General features: G+C 39.7%; 1 protein-coding gene across 1 annotated transcript in view; it reads right to left on the bottom strand.

Annotated features, from left to right (window-relative positions):
• CERS3 (ceramide synthase 3) overlaps window positions 1-4,182 on the bottom strand; it is a 69,855-nt gene extending 65,673 nt beyond the window's left edge. Inside the window, exon 1 of the mRNA XM_063091649.1 lies at window positions 4,010-4,182. Coding sequence (XP_062947719.1) covers window positions 4,010-4,182 — 173 coding nt within the window. The remainder of the gene's footprint in view (window positions 1-4,009) is intronic.
• Window positions 4,183-23,627: the final 19,445 nt, after the last annotated feature.

Here is a 23,627-nt window from a genome sequence, read left to right as displayed (position 1 = left end):
GAAAACACTCATTGTTTTTACTAGTAGAATAATAGAAATGTGAAATGGTTTCATATGGGAGTGTTCTCAGTCATATTCACTCAATGCTATCTCTTCAAATGATAGAAATGAGAATATTAGTAAAAACAGAAAAGTGATGTAGAACTGAACCAAAAAAGATTTATGCAGTAGGGGAGTAAGACCTATCTCATAGACAAATAAAGTATAACATTCCTCTCTAGAGGGTCATGTGAGAGATAAGCATATACATTTGGATAAATATACATATCTATAGCATGCTTGTTGATATGAGAAACAAATATATATTAAAATTATTAATTTAAACAAGAAAGAGAAATATGGTCTTTCTTAACTTCAAGGACAGAAACAACATTTTTAATAGAACAGGGGAAGTATATAAATAAAGTTATCTAATTCAGGTCTATCCTTTTTCAAATAAACCTATGAAATCAAGCACATTACCTAATACAAGTGTAGATAAATATAGATAGGCATTTAAAAATCTGTTTTGAAAAATAAGAGAAGAATGAAGCATAATAAATACGGTCATGTGCTACTTAATAGGGATACATTCTGAGAAATGCATGGCTAGGCGATTTCATCATTGTGGGAACATCACAGAGGGCACTTACACAAACCTAGATGGTATAGCCTACCGCACACCTAGGCTATTTATAGCCTATTGCTCCAACCACTATTGTATATGCAGTCTGTAGTTGACCGAAACGTCGTTATGCGGCACGTAACTGTATTTGATAAACTGAACTGAAAAGAGAAGGGAAATTATAGGTTTTAGCTCTAAAAGGGACCTTGGAGTTTTATTTGCCTAAGCTTTCATTTTATTGATATGAAATGGGAAAAAAAAAGTCCAAGAGGAAGACAAAAGAACAGTGAACTTCTGATCCCATGCAAATGGTTGAAAGTAAGGTTAATTACCAGGGAATGAGTCCCTCTGGTTTGCAACTACTGCAGAAATAAGCCTTCAGATAGCCGCATCAGAAACCCAGACAGCCCCCAGCTCCCTCTTTGTCTAGCACCCCCCATCAGTTACCTGGGATCAAAAAGCCTAGCAATTCCTGACCCACCCTTTATTTTCAATATTTTTTAATAGAATAAATGGAATACAGCCCTAGGTAGATATTAAGCATGTTAAGTTTAAATACTTCTCCTCAATAGATAGAATAGCCTCCTGTCCTAAAATTGATTCTTAGTTCCTATGGATTCAGAGGATCCGTGTGCAGTTTTTCATTGGGTTTTATATGTAAGAACAAAATACCCGGAACAATGCAGATCTCAGATAAAAATTCTAACGTGCATATTTTGAGATTATTTCCATTTGGAACAGTTAGTAATGATCTTTTTTCAGCTCCTGCAAATTACTACAGATGGGTTACCCCACTTACCCTACCTTTCCTTAATGAATTATGGACATGCTATCCCATCATGTCCTTGCGTTGCTCAGTGGAAACAGTAGAGGTGGGGATCTACTCATTATACAACTGAGTGAAAGGAAAAAGGTGACCTTCTGATTTACTGCCTCCACCTCTGCCTTGGACTCTTCTGGGACCATAATTTACTCTGACATAATGTGTTTATCTTACAAGTGTTAAAATTTGAATAGTTTGGATCTCCTTTAAATCACACTTCAGACACAGAAAAGAATGCATAGAAAACAAACTAATTAGAAACTGCTAGTCTGGACCAAAAAAGGTCAAAACATAAGCCACAAACTAAAACTTGCAAGGAAAGGAAATCCTAAATGTTAAGCAAAAGTCAATTACTTTAAAACGATCTACTTTTTGTTTCTTATCAGTTCTGTCTCTCCACTCTTGCTCTTCTAGTTCCTGATCTTAAATGGCTCTTGGCCAGTACTAAAGGACAAAAGGTGCCAGCCAAAGCACAACCCCTGGTCATTTCATAGACTGAAAAGTCGTAGCAGAAATACAATCTAGGACAAAGAAGGAAGCCTTCTTGTGATAATATATCATAGGATATGCTGAAACATAGTGTCAAATTTGCATGAATTTTTAAGATAGTTCAAAAAAATCCACATTTATTATCATCCTTTTAAACTATGTCTTCTGTATTCCCAAGACATATTCATTTACTCTTCTGCTATCAGCAGTGTTTCACTGTGAAAGTCCAAGAACTACTGATATAGTGGGGGAAAAACCTCAGCAACCCTGAATGTGGTGTTATAACACTGGGGCTCAAGTCCCACGTCTACCCCTTACATACTAACTGCGTGACCTTGGCCAGGCACTTACCTCTCGTTTCCTCACTTGCAGACTGAGATCATGCCACTTGTGATTTTATATACCTCCTAAACTTTAAGTTCCTATTCAAATGCAAGGTATAAGTAATATTTTATTTATGATATAATGGTTTAATCTACTACAAACGATATAGAAGCCCTGGTAAAAATCTTAACTTATACTTCAAAAAGTACCATCTCTCTCCCATGTTAAGTTTTCTTTCCTTCTATCACATTAAAAGAGACAGGATACTAAAGGAGCAACACATAGTTTCCTGTAGCATCACAGAATGGAAAGTGTTAAGGGTGAATTGTTGGGAGTTAGTTATAAGGAGACAGAGAAAATGTAGACCATACTTAATCCCTTGAGAAGAAGCAAGAGTAGTCCTGGAAATTAAAAGAGGATTGAATTCTTTCCAGATTGTTGTTGAAGAGGCCATAGCCAAGATATAAAAGGTCTCCTCCTCCACAGCTGTGCTGCTTTGGCAACCAAAAGAATTTTCTGGCTCACTGTCCTGACCAAACTGTGAAAAATGGAGCTGTCCACCAAAAAGTAGGAAATCTGCAATGGAAATAAGTAATGGACCTGGATGGCAAATTCAAATATCACCAGACAAAATGCAAACAAGCAAATATTTCAGGACAGTGAAGAGTGATTTGCTAATTTTGAAGTGCAGTAGCAGATTCTACTTTATTTATGCAGTCTCTGAAAAATCCAAATATGTGATAAAAAGTAGAATTAACTGTCAAAAAGGAAGTACGTTTTCAAACGTTCTCAGCTAGGTTTTAGTGGTATCTGGGGCTTCCCTTCCTCCCAATAGCAATAGCGTGTTGTTGGCCCAAGTGAAGTTGTTATTTGTACAAAAACCTTTTGGAGAGTCCATGAAACATAGCTGGTCAAACTAACTCTCGAGATATGGACCCTGTAAATAGTTATAAACATATGATCTGCATGGACACAATGATCTTTATCAGATTTTGTCTTAAGTTTTTACAACTCTTGACATCCAAATATTCTTTTTGCTCCAAATGAATTAATGCGCTAATAACAGTTTTTTGAAATAGAGACAACTACAGAGATTATAGATGAACATTTACCTCCTATTATTATAACACTAGTACAATTTTAATTAAAAGGTTGGAAGTAATATTTATTTAAGTTAAATGAAGAGAAAGAAAAACAAGTTTAATTTTTGAGAAAGAAAATTGATTTTTTTTCTTTGATTTCCTTATAGTTTGGAATGAAGGGCAGCTATTAAACCTTTAAATAAACCTTTAAAATAAACTATTCTACATAGCAATACTTGGTATGGTCTTTAATGAGCCATTTTTGTTATTTACAGGCATTCTTGAATGATAGAGCATCCCTGAGTCATAGACTCTTTTAACACTGTCTTTTCAGGAATAATATGCATTGTAACACACCACAATACAGTGGAAGATAAACTGGGTTCTCACATTGTCATTGACAGTAATAAGCTCTCTAATCCTTCACCTCTCTTGATTTCTGTGATCTTCACTGGAAAACTAAAGCACTCAATGGGATCCATGCTACTAATTTTTTCTTGTTCAGCCTCTGGATAATGTTTGATGTGCAACTGATTTCATTAATCCCCCCCCCCCAAGAAACTGTGGCCCATTAGTGGCAACCTCTGAACAACAGGTGGTTTAAGGATCTCACCAGGTCTAAGACTCTATCACTCTAGAGTTGGAGCAAAAAAGGGGAATGGGAAGGAAAGACACACAAATACTTACTTTTCAAAGAAATATCTGATAATCAGCAAAAGAAAAGCACAAGGAATTGTCATATATAAATGAGAAGGTTTTACAAAGACGAGTCCATCGTGATCTTCAAGATCTGACCACTTTATTGCTGGAGGAAGCCAATATCTTTCCAACCAGAACCATTCTTTGAACGCCTGAAACATTCTAGAGAAATGGAAAAAGAATACATTAGACTTGTAAAAAAAACACTTAAAATTGAGAAAACATTGAGCACCTTCACACAAAATACCTAAACCAGAGAGTTTTGAAAATAAAGCAAGAATGAAATACTATTATTTAATATGTTTCACGACCTGTCACTGCATTAAATAAGAATTACTCTTCCAGTACTCTCAGAACAATTTTTGATATGGCATGGCAAGCTGAAGTTTAACACACCACTGTTCACATTTTTGGCAGAACATGAGTAAATATTATAGATACGTATTTTCCTCGTATGATTCTGTGGTATAAACAATAACTTAGCAATAGGCTCTACAACTTCAACATGCCAAAAGTCAACCTCCTGAAATCTCCAAGTATGTATAAATATTCCCTAGGAGATAAAGGATAGGCACATTTAACTTCATATTACAAAAAGGAGCTCAAATTAGTCCATATCAGTAAATATTTATTGAGATTCTATTATTTGTGAAACACTGTGCTAGGCAATGAGGATATAAAGATTAATAACACAGAGTTCCTGCCTTGAAGACTTACTAGTCTTGTGGGCAAAGCAAGCCTGAACAGATGACTTTGACACTTTTTTTTTAGGTACAATAAAAAAGATATATACAGGGTGCTGTGGGAACAGGATGATGGGCACTGAGCCAGCTGACAGGTATCAGGGAAAGATCATTGGAGCAGATCGCCCTTGAGATATCTTGAACAATAAGTGGAAATAAACTGGGGAAATACAGAAAAATGGGGTATAAGGAGTAGAAGTTTTAAGGAGAAAAAGTACTACAATTAAGTAACCAGAAGCATAGAATAATGTAGAATTTGATGTTTTAATTTCCTTGTGACCATTCTGATCTTGGCACTTTGACCTTGAGGATGTTTTGATTTAATCTTTGAATGTTTAATCAGAAAAATAATCAAACTGTCCCTAGATTCACAACAGGGTGGTCAAAATAACTCTATTAAAACCTCTCTTGGTTTGGAAACAAAGTGTACATGGGAACTACCAGCAGTCTGACTACCACAGAGAAAGAACCCCATTGTGGAATGACGGGTCACAGATAAGTGCTCAGACAGTCTCTGTTTATAGTTTGTGCATAATTATTAATAGCTCCTCCTTTCTTTCAGAAGTGTTTCAGTTTGGACAACAAATAATATGGTCACTCTCATCAAAAGGCTGGTGAAACGGGCAGGGCTAAATCATAGAGGGTTTGGATTCCATGCTAAGGAGCTTGAACTTTAGCCAATGGAATCCACTGAAGAGTATTATACAGAGGAATAAAATGGTCAGATATTTTAGAAAGATCATTTTGACAGCCAGGTCCTGTGAGTCCATATGGTGTCATTGTACCCATTAGAGGAAGGTGCCCCTGCTGGGCAGACACAGTTCTTCAACCCAGTGGAATGAGGGCTGGATTTCAACCCCCACACAACTCTGCCTCTATCCCCATCCAGGCACGTACATGGCAGCTATGCTGGCAGTGGTGTGGAGGACATTTCAGGAGATGAAGAGACTGGAGAGCAACTGGTAGCTCACAGCAATAGATACAGTCAGAAATGGGAAGGGTAGTGTGATTGCACTAGAACAGTGGCATCAGATAACTGAGGATGATGGTAATAATGTCATTCATAGGATCCAAATTGGGTACAGAATAAAGGGAGTCCAAGAGAGAACTGAGATTGAGAAAAATAAGAATAAAAATACTCAAGACACTGAAGGTCAAAGAACAAGTCTGGTGAGACTAGGCCAGGGAGAACAGGAAGAGTAGCTCAGAGGGTAGGATCAGAGAGTAGAATACTGAAGTGACAGATTTCCAACTTTGGATGAGAAAGAACTCCATAGGGTGGACCCCCAAGGCCTTCAGAAAGATCCCCATCAAAACCAAGAATTAAGCCCTGGGGAGCTCATTCCCTACCTCATCTCGCCTCCTACCAACTGTTCAGAGAAGTGCTCATTGAAAGCAGCATTAACCCAGTCATATCCATACCTGCAAGCCTATGCCCATGGAGAAAGGCTGCCTTCTTTTTCATAGATTATCATTTTGCTGTAATCTCTACCTTGAGAGAGAGGGTAAGTCCCATTTATGCCATTGCAAAATTGTGCAAGTATGGTGGAGTCAAGGTAATCAGCAAAGATTTATTGAGTGCTTCCTCTCTATTAGGCTTTGGGGATACAGAGAGGAAAGGGGTGAAGGGATGATCCTGTACTCCAGGGAGATTACAATTGAGTCTGATGTGGACCTGGACTAGAGAGGGGACAGTGGGAGCTGCTGAAAGAGTTGTTAGGAAGGAAGAACAAACAAACTTTGACGGCCCGGTTAGTAAGGTAGGTGAGGGGTCAGCCTTGGTTGCCTGGGCCATCTGACATAACTGACCAAAAAATGAAATTAAGAGAAACCTACTTTCAAGTACATGCCCAGATACAGCTCAGAAGAAGAGCAGGCTCAAACTGCAGATAAAATTCAAACTTCCTACAGCTCTTAAAGATCAATCAAGGCTATGGGAGTCTCTCTGTGATGCACAAACCTTGTACCAGGTCTGCATTCCTCAACCACATCAGAATCTGATACTCTTGCAAGGGCAAAGATATATTTTCCTAGAAGTTTGCCTCAGCATGTTCAGTGCTTCATTGGCTCCAAATTTAATAGATGAGGACTCAGGGAACAAATAGAAATGGTGGTGTATTAGTTTTTTCCCAATATTGTTATGACTGTCATGCAAAATAGTTTTCTCATGCCTAAAACACAGCTCAAGGCAGTACAGATTACTTTGTCCAGAGTGAAATACAACGAATCAAATAGCATATAATGGTTATGTAGGGGTTACCACTCCAAATAATTCCTTGTGCATTATATGCAAGCAATGAATCAAGATCTGGAAAGCTACAGTAACTTTAATACCCAACAGCCAAAAATAGTGAAAAGGAGATGGAAAGAACTCAGGAGTTGAGGACAGCCCCCTGGAAAATGTAGTCCAAACTTAGAAAAATAATAAATCTACATTTTTCAGTCATTCTTCATGTGTTACCACCAAATATCAATTATTGCAGCTTCAAACACATTAAGAAACCCTTCTTGGGCTGACCCCGTGGCACACTCAGGAGAGTGCAGCGCTGGGTGCGCTCACTGGCTGAGCGCAGTGCGGGCGACACCAAGCCAAGGGTTGCGATCCCCTTACTGGTCACAAAAAGAGACAAAAAAAAAAAAAAACCCAAAAAACCAGACACCCGTCTTCACACCATACACAAAAATCAAAAATCAAAACAAAGCACAGACTTAAATATAAGGGCTAAAATTACAAAACTCTTAGAAGAAAATATAGGAGTAAATCTTTGTGACCTTGGGTTAAGTAAAGCCTTCTTACATATGACACCAAAAGCACAAGTGACAAAAGGAAAAAAATAGATAAACTGAACTTCATCAAAATTAAAACCTTTTGTGTTTCAATGAACATCACAAGAAAGTGACAGGTCACAGAATGGTAGAATATATTTGAAGGTCATAAATCCAATAAGTAACTTGTAATTATAATATACAAAGAACCCTTACAACTCAATAATAAAATGACAGATAACCCAATTTAAAAATGAGCAAAGGATCTGAGTAAGCACTTTGTCAAAGAAGATACAAATAGCCAATAAGCTCATGAAAAATGCTCAAAGTCATTAGCCATGAAAGAAATTCAAATCAAAACCCTTCACACCCACTAGGATGGTTGTAATAAAAAAGATAACAAGTGTTGGCAGGAAGTGGAAGAAATGGAACCCTCAGACATTGCTGGGGGGATGTGAAATGGTGCGGCTGCTGTGGAAAACAATCTGGCAGTTTCTGGAAATGTAGAGTTACCATAAGACCTAGCAATTCTACTCCTGGGTATATGCTTAAGAAAACTGAAAGGATTCATGCCGCAACATGGATTACCCTTGAAAACATCATGCTAAGTAAAATAAGCTAGACACAAAAGGTCACATATTGTATGATTCTATTTACATGAAATATCCAGAAGAGGCAAATCTATGGAGAGAGAAAGTAGATTAGTAGTTCCTTAGAGGGCAAGGTGGGGATGGGGGCCATTGGGAGAAAATGCAAAGTGACTTCTAATGATACAGAGTTTCTTTTTGAGGTGGTAAAAATGTTCAAAAATTGAATGTGGTGTTGGTTACACAACTCTGTGATTATACTAAAGAACACTGAATTGCACAATTTAAGTGGGTTAAATAGTATATGAACTAAGTTTCCTTCTCACCTTTATCAACGTTTAACCTTTATACCTTTTAATCTACGGTTTACCCTGAACGTCATGCTAGAGCTCCCTATCATTTCGTTTTCAGGGTTTAAATTTTACCTCCCAAATTCACCTGAGTAAAGCATGTGTCCATGAACCCAGAAAAATAAATAAATGAAAGAAAGGCTATATCTGGGTTCAGCCTTCAGCATGATTTTAAAGTTCATGACTTTCTGGAAGAACAAAATAGCATGCTTTAAAATGCACAAAGTCCCCTGAAGCAGTGGCTCTCCCCAGTGACAGCCCCTCAAGTACAAGCACTCACTAGACATCCACAGGCAGCATGTCAGCTCTAGGCACGAGCTTTAATAATCCAGGCTACCCTCCTGCAGCCTCTCCACCACCCTTTTGTTTTCTCTCAAGATGAGGTCAGAGGTGAGACAGAGAGAGAGATGAGGCTAAGAGAACAGGTACAGGTGCTTTCCTCTAATCCTCGCTGCCACTTCAGTCTGTTAACAAGAAACAAGTCACATTTTCTTGGCCTCTCCATAGCTGCTCCTACAGCCTCAAGCCTGTGTTAACCCACAGCAGTGCCTCAGGCAGCTTTAGAGTCACCTTTCCCTGCCCCTAGTGTACTAGACATGCCACTTTGGAGGTAGCCCAGCATCCAGCCCTCATGGTAGTCAGGGCAAACCACCACCATGGGCAGTTCTCCATCTGCTGGCATTCGCATGGGCTTGGCCAATTGGATGCTCTTCTTGAGACCAAGTCTGGAGCACAGTGCTACTGAGCAGCAGCAGATGGCATCCTGTGGACGCCGCTGCTGTTGCTGCTAAGAGCATTGTTGTCTCAGCTCCTGGGCCCTCCTGACCTCCTTGGTTTCCACTGTTGTCCAAGTCTGATTCACCAGCCTTCCTTCAATGCCATGAGTCACCTCCAATCAAGTGCTTTGTTTAAGGTGGATTCTATGACCTACAACCAAGAACCCTGACTGATACACCCAGCATCTTCTACACCCTCCTTTAGAAGAAACTGAAAGCTCCAATTTGGCTATCTGAAACTTACATTTAGCAGAAGTGCCTGTTTTTTAAGATTTTCTTCCAAAGCTAAATGGAGAAGCAGGAGCCCCCCTGCACAGTTGAGAAAGGGCACCCATTCACCAGTGTCCCTCTCTGTTCAGCCCCTGACCTCACCTGCTGACAGTGGGCACTCATTCGTCCCTTTTCTTTCTTTCTTTCTCCTCCAGTTTTGCTCCTGCTCTGCCAAAATTTCAAATCCAACAGTGGCACTCATACTCACTGCTTACGGGTTTTTCTGTTCCATGTAAAAGAGGCTGCTGCCTTGCCTCAAACAGCCTTAAAAAGGTGTTCAGTAGATGACATGACATTATCTACACAGGGAGTAGAATGATGAACTTATGCTGCTGGGTTAACTGTGTCAGTGTTACAATACTTCAACAATATGCAGGTGGAAAGGACAGTTGCAAGATACTGCTTTTTTAAAACCCCACGAGTTACTGCTCTAAAAAAATTCCTGAGCATTCGCAACAATGACTGTCATTTAGAGTCCCTGTCTATGACTCATTCACTTTTCCATCAGTCTGAGAAACCCATGACTCCCACACCAAAGACTTAGCCCATCTCTCACCTTTAGTCACTTGGCTCAACTCTAGGCTTTTCTGGCAATTTAAAAATAAACTCTGTTGACAACTCTTCAGTATGTCTGCTTGGTATTCTCTTGGAAGCAAATACATTTATTCATTCCTTGGTCACCCCCAGTCCCTTGTTTTCTGTTGAGCTGCTCAAAGTCCCTTTTTCTAATCCCTTGCACAATCTTTAAGAACTTCAACTTTTATTTTTATAAAACTGTCTGAAGAAATTGCAATTTTTATTTATGTAAAAAAAATCTGAAGAAGCTATTTTTAAAAAAAAATAAGAAATATTTGCAAGAAAAACGCCTGCATTTCTTTCTCTGTCCTTTGGGGGAAGCATTAGTCATGGAGGTGGCATCACAGCCCCAGTTGTGTTTTCCCACCTGCTAATGCTGTGGAATTTTTAAACTCTGTTTTCAACTCCAGCTGCCAAAAGTTGACAGGAAGACAATCTAACTGATGCAGGGTTTTATGGCTCATCATTTTCTGACCTCACGGGTAACCAACAGGGTGAATGAAGCCTGTTGAGCCACTTCCTCCAATGAATACCATCAAATTTGACCTTAGGACTGAAGAAAGAAAACTGTCTGGGCCACAAGTTAATCAGTATTTGAAGCAACATTTTTGTAAAGTCCTAAAAAATGTGACACTCAAACTTCTGCTGAGGTAGGAACTCCACGTCAGGCTAAGGCTTAGGACAGCTTCTGGTAATTATCCATCCAATCCCTATACTGTAAATTCCTCACCAGCTCAGAAGATATCCCTACAGAATGTATCTCTTGATAGAGAAGAGTGACAAGATAGTATCTCTACAGAACAGGAAATCTCTCTCAGATAGAGACAGTGACAAGAAATGGGAAGGTAGGCAGACAAGTCACACTGGAGTAAAGGAGTATAAATATGTGATAAAGTGAAAGAAAAACACTCTTGAACCAGCATTCACAATCTCTTCATGTTTCTATGATTGGAGGATGTGAGAGCTGAAGAGAGATTATGAGGCTTGGTGACCAGCCAGATGATAACCAGACCAGGGTTCTCTGGTAAAGAGAATGTCAGCTTCATAACAGCAATTCTGTCTGTCTTGTTCACTGTTGTCTACCAGAGCTTGCCACATAGTAGATGCTGAATAAGTATTGTTGAACGAATGGACAGAAGGCTTACTGAGGCTAGAATGAATTTTTGAACAATCAAGGAGAGGCACTGTAGCCAAAAATGATACCTAACTTAATTATCTACAAACAACTTCATTTTTTTTTTTTTTTAGTTGCAAAACGATTCTTAAAATTTGGTTAAGGGTCAGGCAAACGTGTTTATCTACATTTAGTCTGTTTGTGTTTTCTTTGGAACTCGCTCTATAAACCTGGCCAATTAAACAAGTTATGCTTTTAAGATAAAACCCGAAGGCGAACATTAGAAGCTACTTGCTTCCTGTGAATAGTGTTAAGAACTGAGCCAGGAACTGTAAATTCCAATTCTAAAAGTATTTAAAAGTGCCATTTCAAATAAGACTGCAAATGATAGAACATCTTAACCATGAAGGATATTTATTGTGACCAAGTTAGTGCATTAAAAAAAAAATACCTATAAATGCCTGGGCTTACAGCTATAAGAAAACTGAAGGGAAAAAGAAAAAGAGGAGCAATTAGCTTACTACAAAATAAAAAACAATTTTAAGGAATTTTCTCATACTAAATTTTACAAATATATCAATATAGAGCCTTGAAGAAATTCAGAACAGACTTGGAGATTAAAAAAAGAAAAATTCAGAGTATTTGTAAAAAAGCATGGCATCACCTCAAAGATGTCATTGAGGGTATCATCACGTCCCCAAGAATCCATTTATTCTACCTTTTAGCACAGACTCTCATCCCACCCCAGTTTTACCTGGGCAAGTGGCTGGCCTGCCATGTGAGGCAACATTTCCCAGCCTCCCTAGACGTGGCGTGCATAACTATGCCTGGCTCAGGGACGTAGAACTAGAACTGACTTGGATAATCTCCTTAAGATCTGAGCTGCATGTCCTGGTTTCTCTCTTCCTTTTGGACAGCTGGAGGTGGGATGATACTACAGGAGCAACCTTCGGAGTCAATTAGCTCATTAGCCCTGGTCCACCGATATCTGGACAGTTGCGTACAAGAGAAATGAACTTCCATCTTACTTACATTCTTGAATTGTGAGTTCTCTTTGTCATAACAGCTTAGACTGTAAATGCTGGCAAGGCTGCGGAGAAAAAGGAACTCTCATACATTGTTGGTGGGACTGCAAAATGGTGCAGCCTCTATGGAAAATGGTATGGAGGTTCCTCAAACAATTGCAGATAGATCTACCATACGACCCAGCTATCCCACTGTTAGGAATATACCCAGAGGAATGGAAATCATCAAATCGAAGGTATACGTGTTTCCCAATGTTTATCGCAGCACTCTTTACAATAGCCAAGAGTTGGAACCAGCCCAAATGCCCATCATCGGATGAGTGGATACGGAAAATGTGGTACATCTACACAATGGAATACTACTCAGCTATAAAAACGAATGAAATACTGCCATTTGCAACAACATGGATGGACCTTGAGAGAATTATATTAAGTGAAACAAGTCAGGCACAGAAAGAGAAATACCACATGTTCTCACTTATTGGTGGGAGCTAAAAATTAATGCATAAATTCACACACAAACACACACACACACAGACACACACACACACACACACACAAACCGGGGGGTGGGGGAGAAGATATAACAACCACAATTATTTGAAGTTGATACAACAAGCAAACAGAAAGGACATTGTTGGGGGGGAGGGGGGAGGGAGAAGGGAGGGAGGTTTTGGTGATGGGGAGCAATAATCAGCCACAATGTATATCGACAAAATAAAATTTAAAAAAAAAAAATAAATAAAATAAAATAAAATAATAAAAAAAAAAACAGCTTAGACTGTAACTGTAATTAATATACAGAGAAGAATATAAAAGAGAAGTAAACAAGAACTACACTTTGTATGGCTTCCAGGTAGATTATAAAATCCAGAGACTTCTGCTCATCAAAAAAATAGCAGTAAGAGACTTAAAAAGGCAAGCTATAGACTGGAAGAAAATATTTGCAATATCTGTAAAATAAAGAACCTATATGTAGAGTATATAAAGAACTCCTGTAACTCAATTAAAAAATAAATCAGGGAACTTCCATAATAAGTCAATTGGGGGCCTGGCTTTCCATTAATCTTCTGCCTAGTGAGGAGCATTTTAGTATTTGCTCTGCCTACAGGGCTTCTTGTATGGGACTTGTGCCAATTACCAACTTAATGCCTCTCAGCTCCAAATTCAGCCTTTTTACCTGCTTTGGGAAAATGGGTCCAATCCCTTTACATTCTTTTTCTTTGCCAGCTGGCCCTGAAGCTTTGTCAGTAGAGGGTGGTGAACGGACATTGCAAGAGAAAAGGGTTTTGCTTCCTGATTCTGCAGAGCTCACAGTGAAGGTCCCCAGCAGCCCCAGCGGTCAGAAGATTCCAGCACCTTCCTCAGGGTTTTGGTGGCACAGTGCCTCCAGTGAGAACAGCTATCCCCAACACCCTAAAAGGAGATGTGTGGCAAGTTCCAGAGGGCTAGATTCCAGCAAGTTCTTCTGGCACCATCACAGCTCCTCCCATCAAGGTTTGCATCTCAGCCCTGGGGGACCCTCTTCCCCGGGTGTTCACAATCCTAGGGATAATTACCGCTTCTTACAACTGCTATTTCTGTCTTCTTGAGAGTTCTTCTTACTGGCCAATCCCTTGTTACTCCAATCCTGATTGGACCCAGTCTACTGGGTCTATTCTAGTCGATGGAAAAGCCCAACCCTCTTCATGTGCTTACTCTAGTGCTAGATAACAAGAGTGGATGTTGGGCCTCTGCCTACTTTTCCAGTCACTTTGTGCTTCCTCCCCTCACTCTCTGATTCCAAAACCACTACAACCAGGTCTACTTTCCGATCCTCGAGAGCAAAAGGCAAAGCTCTTGTTAGCCTTGGGGAATGTGCACACACCATTCTTTCTGCGTAGGACGCTCTGCTCACCCGGCTTCACCCTACTTTCTCATCCTCCTCCCTCAGGTCTCCATTTAAGTGTCGGCAAGATCTTCATGAAGGGTCCAGGACCCCTGCTGCCCCAATGCTCCCAAATCTAAATGAAGTGCCCCTGTTAAATGCTGCCATTGCTCCCCATTCTTTCTCTTCATAATATGTAACAATTTGTAATTTTATATTAATTATATAGTTTGACTTCCACGAGGTAGAGAATGCCCCTGTGTGGCTCACAATAGCTTCTCTAACTTGATACGCAGCAAGTGTACAAACAGTACGTCCTTAACATTGGAGGAGGCAGTATCACACGGCGGTCAGCACACAAACTTCAGAGCCAGGCTGCCTGGGTCTAAAGCCTGGTGCTGACACTCAACTAGCCATGTGCCCTTGGACAACTAATATGATCTCAGTTTCCCCGTCTACAAAATGGAGATGATAATTGCACCTCCTTATAGGGTTGTTAGAGTGAATAAGTGGGTAAATGCTTGTGAATCACTTTATTACATGTCTGTTAAATGATAAACTGGAGTCAATCTATTAAATATCATGAAGTTACTCTTCTAAAAAGAGGAACTAAATGACCTCCCAGGTCCTAAAATTCTGTAACTGACACCTATTAAATTAGAGGAAGTTATTTTAAAATAATATTTAGTGCTAACTGTGATATAGTAAAACTATTACACTCAGATGTTATTGGTGGCAACATAAATGATACTGCCCTTTTCGAATTAGATAATTAATTTTAGGAATTACTGAAATGTTCAAGCCTACCTAGGAATACTCATATACATGAAATTGGACCAAAAAAATTTTTTAACTGTAGCTAATAAATAACACTTCAATGTTAGTAATATTAGTTTTTTAAAAACTGGAATGTTTAAGTACATTTTGAAATGTTAACTCTAGGTAATATTAGTCAGCTAATGTTAAAAATTTTTCAATTTATCAACATGGAAAATGCTTACTGATACCACATATTAAATAAAACCCAAATTCAAAGTTATATCCACACTATGATATGATGTTATATAATCTCACTATATTTTACTGTTTTATACAAGTACTTTGTGTGTGTATGCATGTGCGTAAATACAAAATCTAGAAAGAAATATGAAAAAATAATTGATATGCTAAAATGGCAAAATTCTAGATGTTCTGAATTTTTCAGATATTGTTACTGTTGATTCAATATTAGGAGAATTTATAAAGGTTTTCTTTCTTGATGACTCAAATCAAAAAAACAGATTTTGGGACCGGCCCATGGCTCACTTAGGAGAGTGTGGTGCTGGTAACACGAAGGCCACGGGTTTGGATCCTTATATAGGGATGGCCAGTTAGCTCACTTGGGAGAGCGTGGTGCTGACAACACCAAGTTAAGGGTTAAGATCCCCTTACCAGTCATCTTTTTAAAAAAAAAACTAAAAAACAAATTTTGTTCTAAGAATCATACAAAATCTAGTCCAGCCCTATAAATACGAAGAAACCAAGGTCCAGAGAAATAAAATTGCTTCATCCAAGTAAACACAGGAAAGCTCATGTTTTTCCCACACACGCTCAGTTCCCCTTGACTAAAAGGTGCTTTAAGGTGATTTATTTCACATTTAAAAAATTGGCCTCTTAAAAATACTAAAGTAAATGTTTTACATAAAAAGCTAATGGCTAATTTCAAGTCAGACAAGTTGGTTACCTATATAAAAACTTTTCACAGTTTTGCCTTTTTACACAAACAAACACCTAACTATTGGAATCTTTTCTATTTTAACAATTTCAGAGAAATCCAAAGTGTGCTTCCTTCATCACTAGGAAGGCAGGCTCTGGAGATCTGTCCATAAACTGACTTTTGGTTCTGGAGGTAATAAAGAAAAGACAGAACATGAAGTTTCAGGAGGCAGTATTCACCAAAATGTGGTTCTTCCTGAGGCTGCCTCCCCTTTTTCAGTGCTCTGGTTCACCTCCGTCTCGTCTTTAACTTGGCAGAGATTGCGGAAGCCCTGCCCAGGTCTGAGAGTAAGTGAGCCCAGGAGGTCACTTAAACTAGTGACGTGGATAGAAACTTGCAGAAAGACAGGTATGACTGAAATCAGAAGGATGTAAAAAGCAAAGATACAGAATAGATACGTCTTAGAAGAATGTAAATCTTAGGGTTCAAAGAAAAGGAGTCCAAGGTGATTGGGATGGGCTGTATGAGAAAATTACACAGGATTGATAATTCTGCCTTCAAGGTAGAACTTCCCTTCCCACCTTTCTTTTTTAACTTTAGGAGTCTTAACTGGAAATTAGTAGCTGTGTAACTACGTAATTGTGTTGCAATGTTAAGAAATTTTAACCCAAATAGCATCATCACCTCCACATTTCCTTTCCAATTACTACTAAATATTTCACTCTTCTCCACAAGGTCCATCCTTGTGGGCTCTCCTCCCTGGCCTGTGAGTCACGACTCTTGCTTCATAAGGTACCTTGTTATTAGTCTCAGGCACAAGTGAGTGGTGCAGGCAAAAGCAAGGGAGCTTGGAACCTGCTGCCAGTGACTCACAGAGGGCCTAAGGGAGTCCCCCGGTTCTGTCTCAGTTCCCTACTTGAGTCTGAAGGATTGGCTTAGTGTCTGCAAGGACCTCCCATGTGCTGCTCGAGGGTGCTGCAGCCTTCCATCACTTCATTCTATGACAAAGGGTTCGGTAAGGCCATCATACAAATTGCAAGCCAGTAATTGATGAATAAATGAAATAAAAATGAGAAACAAACAAAACTGAGTGCAGTGCTTCCCACACCACCTCAAGCAGCTCATTGTCTTTCACATTGCCTAAGAACTTCAGAGATAACTGGCTCTAGAATCAGGAAGCTCAGTTTGTGGGACAGCCCTGTCACTTTATACCTAAGTGATCTTGAGCAACTCAGTCTCTCTGAATCTTTGCTTACTCACCTGTTAGATGGGGCTAATTCCACCTACCACAAAGACCTGTTGAGGGATTAACAGAGATTAGGTATTCAGACATAGTGAACATGGTAAAGTGCTAGATAATTGTTACATAGTAACATTATCTTATCCTAAGCCATTGGGTATGGGAAAGAATCAGAAGTCAGTCCAGTTGAAATAATAAGATCAAATATTATGTTTAAAAAGATTCGCCAGGGAGAGTGACGAGAGAACCTCCTGCTGCTTCACAGCCTCCTGCCCCACCACGTCCTCCATCTCTCTCATTGCTGGGGAAAGATAACTCATTTCATAATCTCTATCACTAAGGTAAGCCTACCCAATGGGTACCAACTGTGCTAAGCAGAAGACCCAGGACAAGTCCTGGAGAGGCTACATTGCACAATGCCATGTAGTTCCAAGCTTTGTAATGATGGGGCTCACCTGCAGGGATGCCCAGACCTGTCCCCACCCCAAAATATGGGGGTAGAATTCCCCAGGGACATGACATGTGGGAACCCAGGGCCTAGTGGCTTATTAAGAAAAGGAATTTGGGGATCTTAATGTCATCTTCACTCCTCCCAGCTACAAGACCTAGGACAAGTGACGTTTTCTAAGCCTTGAATTCCCCCTTGGTAAAAAAGATATAATGATATTTATTTTGCAAGGTCCAAGTCAGGATTTAGTAAGGTACATCATGTGTCTAAATCACTTAGTACAATGCCTGGCATACAGCAAGTGTCCAGTAAGCTGCAGGTGTTAGTACTCTGGTCCCCATTCACATATGCTCATCAATGACACTGTGGCCTTCAGATGGCGTAATGAACAGCCATCGTCACCTGACTGCTGACAGTACCCCAAGCAGGGTTTAGGTTACACACACCAGGTGTTGGTGGGGAAGCAGCTTTCCTGCAGGACGAGTGTCACTTGACAGGGTAACTCATTTCCTCTGTGACAGCAGGACTTCTTACATCATGGAACCTATCTTGGGCAGTGTCACCAAGGGAATCATTTTACAAAAGAGAGTAAGACCTAGGGGAGGGGTGAGGACATATCAAGAAGGAATTTGGGACATCTGTGTCACCCACAGATAAAGAGGGAGCCGGGTCACTTTTAGGGAAGGACTTGGGGTTACTAAGGTACACTGATGAAGTAAGCCCCAAATTTTAATATTTTAAAATATATGATTATGTAATGTTTAAAGGCAGAGTTTCTGGTTGTACAGCCTGTTGCCCCCACAGAATAAAGCACCCTTGGAAAAGGATGAGATGACAAAGATTCTAGTAATCTTCAGACAAGGGTGGGGTGCATGGGTGTGAGCACCTGCAGGAGAGGGCAGGGACATGAAGGAGTGCAGGAAAACATCCTCAGTTACACAGTCTCAGCTGCTTTCTTTTTGGATTCTGAAATCAAAGAAAAGTTAGAACAATAAAAAGTGAGATTTCCCTCTGGCCAAGGATCACCGGCATTGGGCTGGAGGACTGGGCACCTGTTAGAATAGTCACTGTTTTCTCCCTTGAGCAAAGGGCATGGGTCATTCATGTCTCTTCCTTGGCCAGGGCAGCTGCTCCCTCTGTCAAAAGCCTCCCACCCTCTCTGTTTACTCACCAAGAGAAAAAAATCACAAGATCTCAGAACTGAAAAGAGCTAGTCATTCCTGTCTGGCCCCTACCTAATGCAATAAACCTCTTAAAGAAATAAAGGTATAATACCCAGATCTTAAATAGATAAAGAGACAGACAGACAGAGAGAGACACAGAGAGAGAAAAAGATAGTGAGATCCAGAGACAGCCAGAGATAGAGACTAGCTTATACAGAGTATCTGCAAAGTCTGGAACATAGAGAATATATTTCATTTATTTAATATACTTTTAAAAAAATTAATGACTAATCTATGGCTTTAAATTTAGAGATACTTTGCCTGCAAAGGTGTCTGGCAGAAAAAGTCCCTGGGCATATTGTCTGAAAAGGTAACATGTTATTTAAAAATAAAAATTTCCCCAGGTTTGTAGACTTTTCAAATATAAATTCTTTCAAAAAGGATATCCTTAAATTTCTGTCAATATGCATTTGTATAATTAAATTTCATTTCACCTCTCTGATGTCTGCCTATTAATGAAAATCATCTGCTATGAATGAGAGAAAATACTAAGTTAACATATATACGAATAGGGTTTCCTCGCTCAACACCACATCTGGCACATTATCAACTCCTTTTTCTCAGGTAAATCAGTCAAACACTGATTTGGGGTCTATGGGCTCTTATGCCTTCTTTTTAAAATTTCTTTTTTTAAACTAAGATTTATTGAATATTTCTTCAAAGTTTTTCTGCCAAAAAATATGGTTGGCAGAAGTACTCCTATAAATCACCAGTCTAAACTTGGTAGAGAAGGACCTTGTGTGAACCTAGAGAAGAGGGAGTAATGAAATGGGAGCCGAACTGACACCCCACCCCCATCAGATGGCAGCTCCAGGGTTGTATGAGGGATTCAGAGTTCCTACATGTGACTTATGTTAGTTAAATTTAATTGTAGATGTCTTTAGGTTCATTTGAAAGGAAGAAATGCTCTGAAAGAAAGTAAACAAAAGGGTCATATTGTATTCAGCTCTAAATATTCCAAGTATAATTACTGCCTGAAATATACATAAGAGAGACACTATTTTAAACCTATGTGGATTCTCTTAAAATATAGGAAGATACATCTATCTGAGCTTCAGTGAAGTCCTTTCATTCAGGGGGAGGCAGAGCCTTGTATTACCTCTCATCACTGCCAAGTAAAGCTCCTCCTCAGTAAACTCTTCTTCTAGTACATGAGGTTGGGAATGTCACTCCTCTACCATCTTATGAAATCTCAGTGGTTCCAATCTTTGCAATCCTGTTAGGTGGATGTTTATGGAGCATGGTGGAAGAAGAGGAGTAATATTTACCTATTCCACAGAAATTCTGAAACTGCTCAGCCTTCGTCACTCTGTTGCACATCAGTCAGTGATATGATTAAGTGGCAACGGTATACCAAAGGCATTGAGCTTGATCCCCAGGAGCAGACCCATCCTTACACTCTGGCCTTAACTTAAAAGACCCCATTCTGGCCCTCCTCTGGCCTCCCCTCTTCCACGGGGTGAGCAGTCCATAGGTCCAAAGGGAACTATGCCCCGTACCCCCTTTCTAGACTTGCTAGGGGTACCTAGGATTCTCTGCCCAAACAGCTCTGAGTCCACTTCTAGGGCCTGCATGGGCCCATTCCCAGGTCTGTCCTAAAAATCACAACACAATATACTCCTAGGCCTAGGGATGGCCAAAAGGAGACTGTTGGGGATGGGAAGAGGGGAACTGAACTTGGACATGTAGAATAGGGTATCCACACACATGTGTACCAGATTCCGAGCTGAGTAGGACGGAACTGGGGCTGGCAAGAAGGATAGGGCCAGGCTGAGGGCTAGATGCCTCCATTTGAACTTTTGCTCTGGGCCCCTCAAATGTTAGCAGTGGGCCTGTCTGCAGGGCCTACAGGTAGGCCTGCGACTCCAGAAGTTTCAGGAATTCTGCAAGCCAAAGATCTGTTCAAGCTGTGTGGCCACCGAAGAGGGGCTGGTAGCATGACCAAGACAGAAATCCTCTATAACTCCTGACTGTCTAGCTGAACCGCTCCTTCACAGAGAAAACACCTTCTTTGTTAGCAGGAAGAAGTTATTCAGCCTGTGGCTTACTGATGCTTCCCAGCGTAAGCAAGGACAGTTGATACAGGGAAACAGGAAGGACTTGCGATCCCGATGCCCAGCAGCATTGAAATCTGGTTTTGCAGATAAAAATTGGAAATTATAACATCACCTTTTCACAGACTGTTAACAAAAACTAAATGAGCTCATTAAAATTATGATTAAAAAGTGTGTAACATACCAGTTTACAAAATTTTGCCCACAAGCACTCACTCATTGAATCTTCCCAATGATAATTTACAGCAAAAAAATGAAGTTTAGAGAGATGAGGGACTTGTTCAAGGTGCCTCAGAGCCAGGCTCAAATGCAGACACTGGTGGAGGGTGAAAACAGCTTCTGTGTACATTACCTGATGTTGCCCTTCACCAAGTCAGTGCTTGTGAACATGCTTTGTGACGAACTTTTGGATGACCATACACTTGGTCATTTTGATTGTCATTTTTTATGATTTTGAAGAAGTGTAGTTTTGAAAGTTTCTCTTTATAGGTGAGACATTGGAAGCCAGAAGCCTGCTGGGCACAGCCGGCTCTTTCTTCTTTCCAATCCCAACAGCAGGTGTTGGGGAGCGTGTGGGGTGGAGGGTGACAGCAGAGCACAGACAGCAAATGCCATCGAAGATGGTGGGCTCTTCGCCACCTGCTGCTGTCAAATGAAACTTCCACCCAACATCTCTCCTTTCAAAAAGAGAGCTTATGAATCTAAGATACTTCATAGAGAATACATGGTATCTGCCTTGCCCAAACATCACTCCTTCCCAGAACATAAAAAACAATGTCAGATAATCAACTTTTGAGTCACAGATATAACTTTCCAAGATTACAGTTAAGAAAACACAACAGAGGTAAAATAAAATAAAATGTAAGTAATAATTACCTTGAGCGTATATGATAGCTTTCTACCAAGAAACTCAGGTACTCTATACAGCATATATATTAAAATGTTGCATTTACTTTCACAACATCCCTGCAGAAGCAGAAAAAGAAACATAATCAACATACTATACAACTATACACATAAGTATCCTTCTAGCTCTAAAACTTTGTGTCAGATTTACAAACTGTTGGTAGAACTTGGTGCTGGCCAAATTGGGCCTACCAGTTGATTTGGTTTGACATGCATAGTGCTTTAAAACATTCAAGACAACATTTAAAATTCAGGAATTTTCACACAAAAATACAGATTTGCAGCTTCACTTGAAAAATCAGAAGATCTGACAATCATCACTGGAACTGCAGGCCTTAAATGGGACATAAGCCTACTAACCTAATCTGGCCCCTGCTAAATTCAGTTACCTGACTAGCTTTCTAAGCCATTGAACTCTGTGATTATGTTGCTAAGTTATGTGACTATGTGAGTATGTTGCTAAGATTTATCTATGTGAATCATGTCTTCAAAGCCAGTGTTACTTGAGTGAAGATAATAAGGGCCTGCACACCCTGGTATAATGATTATAGTTATGGCATAGCACACAGGTTTTCAAAGGGCTGGCTGCGACCCTTTAGTGCACTGGTTCCCAACCCTGCCTCTACATGTGAATTACTTGGGAGAGATTTCTAAACCATACAGTCCCCTTATCCAGACCAAATAAATCAGGATCTCTGATGGTGTAGTCTGGCATCAGTAGAATTAGTGCTATTTAACAAATTTATTGGAGTATAACATACAGATAGTAAAGTAACAAAGCATAAAAGAATATTACCAGCACCATGGAAGGTTTGAGGTGCACCAGCCTCCCTCTGTGCCCCTCCCAGTCACGACTCCACCTTCCTCCACTATCCTATCCTATCTTATCCTTACTTCTAACACCATGTATTAGTGTTGCCTATTCTTCAACTTTATATAAATGGAATCATACTGAATGCATTCCTTGGCATTCGGATTCTTTCACTCAGCTTTCAGGACTGAGATGCATCCACATGGCTTCATGTAACAGTAGTAGGCTCAACTTCATTAATGTTTAGTATTCCACCATATGACTGTATCACAACCTATTTTCCCATCCTATTGTTGATGGAAACTTGGGTTGTTTCGTGTTTGGGGCTATAACATTTAACGCTGCTAAGAACATTCTTGAACATGTCCCTAGGTAAATATATATATATGTCCTTGTGTAGGGCATATACCTAGAAGTGGAAATGCCAGGTCATAAGGCATATGTATATCCAGTTTAATAAATATTTGCTGAAAAGCTTTCCAAAGCTGCTGTGCCAATTTACACTCCCACAATAGTGTATGAGAGTTCCAGTTGCTGAACACCCTCATCAACACGTCTACTTTGTCTTTTAAATTTTAGCCTTTCTAGTGGGTGTGTAGTGGTACTGCGCTGTGATTTTAATTTGCATTCCCCTGATAGCTAATTAGGTTGCGCATGTTCCATGGTTTTTGGCCATTTGGATGCGCTCTTTTGAGAAGCACACGTTCAAATCTCCAGCCGTTTGTCTACTGTGTTGGTCTCCTTTTCAGAACTGACTTGTTCATATGTTTTGGATATGAGTCTGTGTTGGTTGTATGTGTGGCAAATGTCTTCTCTCCTTCTGCCACTTGTCTTTTACTCTTTGAATCGTATACTTTGAAAAACAGAAATTTCTGGTTTTAATATAGTCCAATTATAGATCTATTTCATCATGTAGTACTTTTGTGTCTTGTTTAAGAAGTCACTGCCTACCTCAAGGTCATGAATATATTCTATTTTGTCATCAGAACAATGCTGTTCAGTGAGAAAAAAATGGGAGTCACATATGTAATTTTAAATTTCGTCATAGCCACATTTTTAAAAGTAAAAGGAAACAGTGAAATGAATTTTAACACTATACTTTATGTAACCCAAAATATCCAAAATATCATTTCAAAATGTAATAAATACAAAAA

This window comes from Cynocephalus volans, chromosome 3 (assembly GCF_027409185.1).
Source record: "Cynocephalus volans isolate mCynVol1 chromosome 3, mCynVol1.pri, whole genome shotgun sequence".
Taxonomy (NCBI): Eukaryota; Metazoa; Chordata; class Mammalia; order Dermoptera; family Cynocephalidae; genus Cynocephalus; species Cynocephalus volans.
The sequence above is the reverse complement of the archived record's forward strand: the minus strand, read 5'-3'. Positions and strand labels throughout refer to the sequence as shown.